The following is a 10,697-nucleotide window of genomic DNA, read 5'->3' on the forward strand; positions in this document are numbered from 1 at the left end:
GGTATTGAGGTAAATTCTGTCTCCACCAGTTGTGACAACTGCCTGTATTTACAAAACAACTTATACCGTGTAAATAAAACACTTTAATAAAGACCATCAAAACCCACACAAATGATTTAAAACTCTTCAGCCATATGTAGGTTTCAGTGACCTCAAATCCTTTTCGGAACAAGTACTGTAAAGGTATAAGTAAGCACACAAGTATTATGTTCCTTTTAATGAGTAAACTTGACAATTTCACTAATTAGGAACAATGCACTTCAGTGAGATAGGCAATTTAAGAAGTCATATTATTACTTGGGAAACAAATGGTTTCTCTGCCTCAATTTCTGATGATGGAATGAACATCTCAAAGCTCAATCTTTGCTAAATTACCAGAAATTACTACTTACGCATTTTCTTCATCAAAGTTGGCCCGTTTAGATCCAATTTTATAGAAAGAAGGGAGCTGTGGTGGAGCCGACTTTCCAAATCCAGAAGAAGAGCTGGTTGCCCCAAAGGCACTGTGGGACTGTTGTGGGAGTTTTGGTTCCTCCTTCTTTCCAGCACTAATGGCAAAACCTCCAAAGCCAAATCCCCTCTTAGTGCCAGGGCCACCTTTATTCCAGTTCATGATGTCAATGACCGATCTGTTACGAATAAGGTACACTAGTATAAATTTAACTGTATAATGTAAAGAGCCCACTTATTTTTACATCTCTTTCAACCTCTACCTATAATTTTTCAAACTTTTGCCTCTCAATTAAAACTCGACCTGTTGTACTTTACATACACAATATGCTAACCTCAACAAGATGGTCACATTTTCTAAAGCACTGAATAAATTATTATTTATTTTATTGGGATATCAATCTAAACAGGAATCCAGTACTTAATATCATCCCCTTCAAACTGATTTGACTGCTATTTTAACATTTTCTTCAGCTGCCATACTCATAAGACAACAAATATTTTAGGGGATCTGATATCTGCTAGGCTTGTGTTAGGGAACTGAAGAGACCAAGATGAAAAGACTTAATCTCTTATCTTTATCATCAAAGAGTTTACAGTCTACCAGGAAAACAGACCAAAAAACAAAAGACAAAAACAGCCTACAATTATAATACAGTGTAATGCTATAACAGAGACAGAGGTGCTATCAGCAAGACTGTCTCAAAATTAAAGATCATCCTCTGATAATGACTTCTGGAAGAATCAAAGAACCAAAACTTAGAAGATCAGATCAGTTATTTATAGAAACTATCTATGTAATTCTCTCTGAAGGGAACTTATAAACCATGCATTTACTGAGCAACTGCCCTCTAAAACACTATCCAGGAAGAACCCATGATTCATCGATACGTTGCCTGAAGTATTCAGTTAGCCTATGGTTAAGTATTACATAGAAATTTCCTGAGCATCGATCAAATTGCTTTAAAAACAATACCGGGGCTGGCCCCATGGCCAAGTGGTTAAGTTCGCGCGCTCTGCTTCGGCAGCCCAGGGTTTCCCCAGTTTGGATCCTGGGCACGGAAATGGCACTGCTCATCAATCAAGCCATGCTGAGGCGACGTCCCACATGCCACAACTAGAAGGACCCACAACTAAAAACACACAACTATGTACCAGGGGGCTTTGGGAGAAAAAGGAAAAATAAAATCTTAAAAAAAACTGAAAAAATAAAAACAATACCTTATATCTTATTAGTCTTGGCTCCAAAAAATGGTTTTTAATGACACAAGTTACCTAAGTTTTGTAGAAAAGCAGAAAACTCAGAAAGCAAAGGGAACAAAATTTAAAACCACGAACCCGAAATTTCCTCTCCCAGATGTGTAATTTTGTGGATATCTTTTGTTATTTTTCTACACATGTATATTCATACACACAAAATTTAAAAACAAAACTGAAACCATACTGTACATATTATTTTAGTTACTGATTTCCTCACCTAATGATATACTGTGAACACCTTTAAAAGTCAATAAATACATTTCTCCACTACTGTTTTAAAATGTGAAACAGGGACCGGCCCCATGGCCGAGCGGTTAAGTTTGCGTGCTCTGCTTCGGTAGCCCAGGGTTTCGCTGATTCGGATCCTGGGCACAGACATGGCATCGCTCATCAGGCCACGCTGAGGCGGCGTCCCACATACCACAACTAGAAGGACCCACAACTAAAACGTACAACTATGTACTGGGGGGATTTGGGGAGAAAAAGCAGGAAAAAAACCAAATAAAATAAAATGTGAAACATCACATAGGTACATCTTTGTGCATACCCTTAACTATTTCCTTAGGATCAATTTTTTAAATGCAATTGCTTAGCCAAAGGGAACATGCATTCCAAGTTTTTAAAATGTTAATTACTATTTACATTTATGGAAAAGTGTCCATCACACACTGAGTAAAATAAGAAGGGTATAACACAAGGTGGGTGGCACGATTCAATGTAAAAGCATGTTACATATACAGAGATAGCTGGAGGGCTGTTTACCAAAATGTTAATAGTTATCTGATTTTTATTTTCTTCTTTGTATTAAAGTTTACCACTAATAAGAAAATTAAAACGTTTATAACAGACTGAAGCCAATGTGGAAAGGAGTTTCCAAAACTGCTTTTTATGATGACATTGTTGAAGGGACCAGGAACATGCTCTACTTTTCTGGTTTGATGCCCTCCCCCATACAAACCCGCTAAGTTTTGTTTGAACTGCTATTATATAGCACTTAGTTCAGTCTGCTTAGTATTAAATTTGATTTATGCTATGTCAGTCTCCACCCTTAGTTCCAGGTAGGGACTGTCTTTACTCATTTAGAGCTTTCCATAAAAGTTATGCATGGCTAAAATAAGTACTTAATAAGTACTTGTTTATTTGAACTTAATTAAGGTCATCTCCTGCTTTCTTCAGGAATCCCTTAAGGGGAATCAACACAATTCTAGTGAGATGAGATTTAATAAGAATATTTACATGCAAGAAAATTTTAGTATCTGATAATAATGTTTAACCAATGTGCGAGACTGGCTTTATTTAAAACGCTGTTCCTAAGCAAAAAAAATGATGGACTCTAAACTTTAATCTCATCTTTCCTAGCACATGTAACTATAATGAGGGGCTAATAAATAAGCCATAGAAATCAGAGTGTAGACAAAGGAAGGAGGGGAAAAAAACTTAGGTTTGGGTAGATTTTAAGAATCACATGAACAATCTCCTAGCAGGAAAACTTTCAATGGTTTACTGAAAGGTTGCCAAGGAAGGTCAGGCAATGTTATTAAGTGTTGGGCATTTATAGATGAAAGATACAGTCCTATTCTCAAGGAGTTCACAGCGTAGTTTTAGCAGGCTAAAAAAATCACATGATGTGTTCTAACAGAGTACTGCAGTGGCCCGAGAGGGGTACCTACCCCAGGATAAGTGGGGGAGAAGGAATATGAGTTTTTCTAGACATACACTGGTGTTAAGTTCTGAAATGTGAAGACGCATTAAACCAGGGAAGAGGCATCAGAGGAGGGCATTTTAGACTGAGGGAACTTAAGCACTACCTCAGAGAACTGGGAATAGTTCAGTGCAGCTAGAGTTTTGCAGGACATTTGGAAAAGTTGTAGGACACATGTTCAAAAAGAGAAGAGAGCCCAGATGAACAGTTTAGTATGCTATGCTAAGACTATGTCATACAAAACTATATTCTGCCAATTATAAGGAAACTTAATTTTAAGCAAAAAGGCGACACGTTTCAGATCAGTGTTTCAGAAAAATTAGACGAGAGATAGCAGGAAAAGTTGGAGGCAAGGAAAGTGGTTAGATGTTATTATAAAAATACAGATATAAAGGGACAAAATACTGAACTAAGAAAGTGGCTATGAAAAAGGAAAAAGAGGAGAGTGAATCTGAGTTATTTACTTAGGTATCTATGAGGAAGAATGAAAAGGAGTGAGTGACCAATAATTGGATGTGGAAGCTAAGGAGGAAAGAAGAGTCTAGAATAACTTTGGAGGTTTCTGGCTTTTAAAGATTGGGTGACTGGTGGTGCCATTAACAGAGATGGAAACCTAGAAAAGCCAGGCTTGGAGAAGCAGGTGGAGGGTGAGATGAGTTCAGTACCTGTGGGGAGCTAAGGAGAGATGCCAAGTAGGGTCTGTAACTGCTACAGCGTCTGTGCTGGAGCCACAGGTTTAATATACGACATTTGCGTTGGAGGTTACTGACATAGATAACCCAGCAGAGAGACAGCAGAGAGAGTAAGAAAAGGGGCAAGACAAATCTTAGGGTATATCAATATTTAGGAATGGGCACGGGAAGAGAAGCTCACATGGAAACTTGAGAAGGAACAGAGGAAAGGAAGATGGTAGACAATACCGACAGATGGTGAGACAAGTTTTAGAGGCAGAAAGAAATGTCCAATGTTAAAAACTAAACAGAGGCCAGGAAAGATAAGAACTAAAAAGCCTCTGTTGGATAAGTAACCAGGAGTCATCAGCAAAAGCAGTCTCAATGGAGCAGCAGGGGCAGGGATGAGCAGCGACTGGTAAGTAAGCAGTGAAGGGTGAAGACTAGGTCGAGAGGAGTACAGATTACTTTCTAGGCTGTTTACCAATGATAGGAAGGAGAAAGTGAGGTATTAACTACAGGAATTTTGTTAGCTAAGGAAGAAATGTAAGCATGTTTATATGTTACAGAGGAAAAGCTAACAGAGACAGAAAAACTGCAGATGTAGGATGACAGGAAAAATCATAGGAATGAGGTCCTGAGGAGACGTGAAGAGACAAGATCAAACAAGAAGAGTAAATAACTCTCCCCCACAGAGTGGAGGACAGGAGAAAAGGATGGGCATAGACATATACTACTTCTACTAAATAATCAAAGGGCTCAAATTACAAAAAAGCAAATCAAACACTTGGTTTTAAAAATTTGACTTCTGCCACAAAGAGGCAAGCAGTGTGACCTTGGGCAAGTGAGAGTTGCTTAATGGCTTTCAGACTCGAGATGCAAAATATGCAATAATTTTGTCTTTACTCTTCAGAAATGTAGGTCAACCAAAAGACTGAGAACACTTTAGTGCCCTTGGGCCTTTCATTAGTTGATCTAGAACACACTGCCCTGTTCCCCTAATTTATTGCCTCTAGCAAGGCCAAATACTTGTGCTTTCTACATATCCCACTGACTGGACTGCTAGCTCCACGAGGGCAGGGATTTTGCCTGTTTTGCCCAGCACTGTATGCTTAGTGCCTAGGTGTGTGTGTAGTACTCAAAAAATTTTTGCTGAATGAATAAATATCATGCATTCAGGCTCTTCAAAATTCATCCCAGTATTGGTGAAAACCATTATCTTCCATAACTATAAACCTTGCTATCCAGCCATCCAGCTTTCCTGATTAAATCTAAGCCAGATCACCCTCTATCTATCATTAATTCCTTACTCTCTTGACAACAGTTTTTCTTACTGTTATACCATGTATATGGCTTCAGATCCCTGACAATCACAGAGGTTTGGGGAATTACAGCTGATATAAGAAGCAAAAGACAGCCAACCTAATCTCTCCTTGGTTTTATGATGTTAAAAAAAAAAGATGAGCCCCCTCTGCTTAGGTGATTAAAATTAATTGGCAGTCTCTAACATTGTTTGGAGAAGAGACATCTACCAAATAGTTGATAAGGAAGTCAAAGCGGTGAGATTATTAAAAAATTAACTATATTTCTGCTACTTGTGGGTCTCCTCAAAGCTCCTTTTATTTGGTCTTAACAAACACAGACACAAGTGATTCTAAGCCTTCTCTCAAGTTATAATAAAATATGCCTGGTGCATCCTTATTACTAGGCCGGCAAACTCATATCAAATAGCTCTGAAACTTCACCTCTGCCTTCACAAACACTTCTCAGATTGATAACAGACAAAGTGAGAACACACACTAACTGCGTACAGAAATCACCACATGGCTTCCGACACCCAGGTAAAGTTCACAAACTTTATTAAAAACAACAAACAACAACAACAACAAATCCAGTTAAAAAACGGGCAAAGGACTTGAATAAACATTTCTCCAAAGAAGATATACAAATGGTCAATAAGCACATGAAAAGATGCTCGACATCACTAATCATTGGAGAAATGCAAATCAAAACCACATCACCTCACACACATTAGGACGGCTACTATTAAAAAAAAAACACAACGGGGGCCAGCCCCATGGCTGAGTGGTTAAGTTCATGCGCTCTGCTTCGGTGGCCCAGGGTTTCGCCGGTTCGAATCCTGGGCGTGGACAGGGCACCACTCATCAAGCCATGATGAGGCAGCGTCCCACATGCCACAACTAGAAGGACCCACAATTAAAAATACACAACTATGTACCGGGGGCTTTGGGAGAAAAAGGAAAAATAAAATCTTTTAAAAATAACAACAGAAAATAAGTGTTGACAAGGATGTGGAGAAACTAGAACCCTTGTACATTGCTGGTGGGAATGTAAAATGGTTCAGGTCCCTGTGGAAAACAGTATGGTAGTTCCTCAAAAAATTAATCATAGAACTACCATATGATTCAGCAATTCCACTTTTGGGTATATACCTAAAAGAACTGAAAGGAGGGACAGATATTTGTACACCTATGTTTATAGCAGCATTATTCACAACAGTCAAAAGGCGGAAGCAACCCAAGTGTCCATCAATGGATGAGCAGATAAACTAAACGTAGTGAGATTTTATTCATATATATCAATCAATATTATTCAGCCTTAAAAAGGAAGGAAATTCTGACACATGCTACAACATGAATGAACCTTGAGGACGTTGTGTTAAGGAAATAAGCCACTTACAAAAGGAGAAACACTGTATGATTCCACTTACGTAAGGTCCCTGGAGTAGTCAAACTCAGAGACAGAAAGCAGAATGGTGGTTGCTGGGGGTTAGAGGGAGTGGGAATGGGGAATTATTGTTTAATGAGCACAGGGTTTCAGTTTTACAAGATGAAAAGATTGTGTGGACACTATGGTGCTGATGGTAGCAAAACAATGTGGATATATTTAATGCCACTGAACTGTACACTTAAAAATGGTTAAGATTTTTTCATATGTATTTTACCACAATCTTAAAAACAATAACAAAATTGTTACGTTGTTATTTTACCCAGTTTATGAAAGAGGAATGCAAACATACTTGTCAATATTCAACTACACTTTTGCTCTTTAAAAACTATTGCTTTTTAAAATAAAAACATCTAATTTGGAAAGAAATAGTGTATAACAGAACCATAAACAAAATTTAATGAGCATGTGCTTTAAAGAGAACAACCTAAGTTGGGTCTTAGTAATAATAAACATTGTTTCATTCTGACCAATAACCACTTTGTTATGTGCCCAGCACTTTGAGGGACACCTCTCCTTTCCACCTCCACCACTGCAAGTCTTTCTGTTATCCAGCCTCCAGACCACTACTAGAGTGATCAAGAATTCAAAATATACTGAGTGCCTATTTTGCCAGGCACTGTTCTAGGTGCTGAGGATACAGTAATGGAACCCGATTCAGCCCCAGCCCTCAGGGAGCTCAGTCTGGTCCAGGAGAAAGAAAAACAAATCATAGAATTTCAGGTAGTAAAAGTGCTAAAAAAAAAAAAAAAAAAAAAGGAAGCAAGGCAAGAGGTAAACTATTACAGATAGAAAGAAGTCAGGTAAGGCCTCTTTGAAGTGACTGATACTTGACATTTGACAAGCAACCCCCCACTCCCACAACTCTACTGTCAAAAGAATGTCTGTTTTGTTGGAAAGTCATGTTGATGTACATCTAGAAGCTGCATCTATAACCAGTAAATATTCCATAATCTACAAGAAGAGACTCTACGTGGTAAAGTACAAAATGGTGAGGTAATGCTGGGTCAGAGATAAACAGCAAAAAGAGAAGAGGAATTTCTACCTCCTTTGGCAGAATAACATTGTGTTTGTTAATACTGTGGAACTAGGGAAAGTCACACCCAAAGGAAGTGAGCATTCAGAGGCTCTGCAAAAACCCTCTTCCAGGTTCTTCTAGATCTTGGCCCTAAACCTTGTTGACATACATTTATGATTCTGTCATTCCCTTCAATTCAACAGCTCTCCACCGTTACTCAACAAGGCTGGAATGAGACTCTCATTATGGCAACAAACTACTGTACTTTACCATTCATATCTCCCAGGGTTTCCCCACATGCATCAGTTTTCCCAGAAAACCAAGCACTTTGGTCCATGCTCTTCCCTCTACCCGGATTCCCTCCCCACTAAACCTCTCACTATACCTACCAAAGTCCTATCCTTCAAAGTCCATCTCAAATACCAACTCCTAGAACTATGACGTAAATATGATTCCCCCAGAGAAGTGGTATCTCTTTCCTCAAACTCCCTTTCTAGTCTTAAAACACCCAACATTTAATCAGAATTACTATTTGCGTTCTTGTTTTCTCTCTCCAACTCCATGTTACAGGTTTCATGGGTGAAAAGGCAGGCTTATTTATTTTTTATCTCGTTTTCCAAAGCATATACTCATTATTCATGTTTATTCAATATATAGGAGACCCAAAGAGATTTTCAACTTGGCTGAGGAGAAAAATTAAAGATAGCATAAAGCCCTACTTGGTATGCTTCTAGGCACTAAAATGCTGTGATTTAGCAGAAAATCATAAGCACAGTAAAGTACCAGAGACTATGGAGACAGGCTGACTATGTTCAAACTCTAGCTTTGCCACTAATTGATGTGAAACTCAAGAAAATTATTTAGCTTCTCTGGGCCTCAGTTCCCTTACCCGTAAGATGGTGAGACTATCACCTACTTCACAGGGTTGGTGTGAAAAACTGAGTCCACACACAAAAATACACTTAGAACAAAGCTTGGAACATCATAAGTACACAGTGTGTAATAGCTGTCATGTTTATCATTATTATTTCTCCAGAAATCAATTTCTTCATTGGTAAACGGGGAAATCAAGCAAGATTTCTCAGATCTCTTTCAACCCAGGGATTCCATACATAACTGCTACGCGACACTGAAGATGTCAGAGATCACTATGAGCTGACAAGTGGGGAGAGGCTTCATAAGAGAGCTAGTACACAGGCCAGGCACAGAAAGATGCAAGCTGAGTAGAGAAGTGTGAAGGAATAAGACATTCTGGGGAGGAAAACTAAAATAGCAAAGGCTAGGAAGTTAGAACAAGAGTGAAACACAGGCAAGATAATTTGGCTAGAGTTTATGCTTTGGGCAGTGGTGGAAAATAAGATATGATCTAAATGACTTTAAAAATAGTGGACTAAAAACAACTGATTATAAACCCACATTATAACCTTTATCACTTGTGTTTTTGGAGTAGAAGAGCATTCTAATGACAGTTGATTAGCATCTATTTTAATAATCTGCCTTGAGAACATCTCATACACTGTAAACTGGTCAGTTCTTTAATGAGAATCTGTACAAAACCCAAGAATTTTATCACTTTCTTCTAAAGCCAAATATAAGTAAATGCTGGGTTACACTTATTTTAGAAGCATCTCTTTCCTTTCTGTTAGCTTAAAGAAACTTAGAGCTGATTATATGAATATCAACTTGATAAAACTAGAATACTATAAAGAACTGAATCCTCCATGAATTACACTAAATCGTTACAATGTAAATCCAATCTCAACACTCCTCTGCTCAAAAGCCTCAGATGGTCCCCATCCCAGGCAGGGCCAAAGGGAAATAAATGCTCGCAAAAGCCTAAAAGGTCCTGGTTGTTCTCTGCGCCCCTCAGTTCTTCCCCGGCCTTATCTCCTCTTACTCCCTCATTTGCACACGGTGCTCCAAGCACACTGGTCTTCCAACTGCTCTTCTGACAAGCTAGCACTGTCCTCTTTAAGGCCTTGACACTTGCTACTTCCTCTGCCTGGAACATTCCTTTCCCCAGATACTCGCTGGGCTCACTCCCCTCACCTCCTTCTAGACCCTTAAATATCAGCTTGTCTCTAAATATTTCCCTGACCACTCTATTTCAAAATGCAACACCTCTGCAACCCTCTTTCCATTTTTATTTTTCTATCTAAGGCACTAATCATCTTCTAACATTTAGTATAATTTATGTATTTATTGTCTCTCTTACCTACTAAAAAACAAGCTTCATGAGGGCAGGGGTCACAGACCTAGAAAAGTGCTAGGAAATAGGCACACAGTAGACATCAACAAAAATATTTCCTGAATGAATTGCAGATTAAGCCATATAATACCCCTTCCAGGTACAGGAAAATACTACACACTTTTTTTTCACTGCTGAAAGTCTAAAAATTAATTTTTATATGAAACACTTACTGCTCGCTCTATGTGCCAGAAGTGGACTTGGCTCTGGAAAGTTAAAGTGAATTAAAACATAATCTCTGCCCCTTAGGAGCTCCGGGGTGTGTATATGGGGGAGAAGAGATACAGAAACATCACTTACAATGAACAATATACAGGGAAGCCAGAAGAAATTGAATGACCGGTTAAAGGAGGAAGGGGCAAAGGGGAAAATGGTTCACTAAAGTGACGAGGAAGCTATGACTCTAAAACTCTCGACTACTACGATAGTTCTTCCCTATATTATCGGTGCTTATGCTCGCAACTCCATGTAAATTATTTACTCACATCAGATAAGCTCTTAAGTAGGCCGCAAAAAAGTTTGTGTGACGACGGTGATGCAAATTACTGATCTACTCCAGGCTGCACAAAAATCACCGACCGTGCCTTTACTGCCTTCCGA

The 10,697-nt window shown here is 38.7% G+C and overlaps 1 protein-coding gene across 6 annotated transcripts in view; it reads right to left on the bottom strand.

Moving 5' to 3' along the window:
- The window catches only part of DDX42 (DEAD-box helicase 42), a 37,998-nt gene that overhangs the window by 26,195 nt on the left and 1,106 nt on the right, over positions 1–10,697 (bottom strand). For all 6 annotated transcript variants that reach the window (XM_070561633.1, XM_070561634.1, XM_008518302.2 and 3 more), the window contains one exon: positions 393–629. In XM_070561633.1, coding sequence (XP_070417734.1) covers positions 393–613 — 221 coding nt within the window. In that variant the 5' untranslated portion in view covers positions 614–629. The remainder of the gene's footprint in view (positions 1–392; positions 630–10,697) is intronic.

Source organism: Equus przewalskii, chromosome 10 (genome assembly GCF_037783145.1).
Source record: "Equus przewalskii isolate Varuska chromosome 10, EquPr2, whole genome shotgun sequence".
Taxonomy (NCBI): Eukaryota; Metazoa; Chordata; class Mammalia; order Perissodactyla; family Equidae; genus Equus; species Equus przewalskii.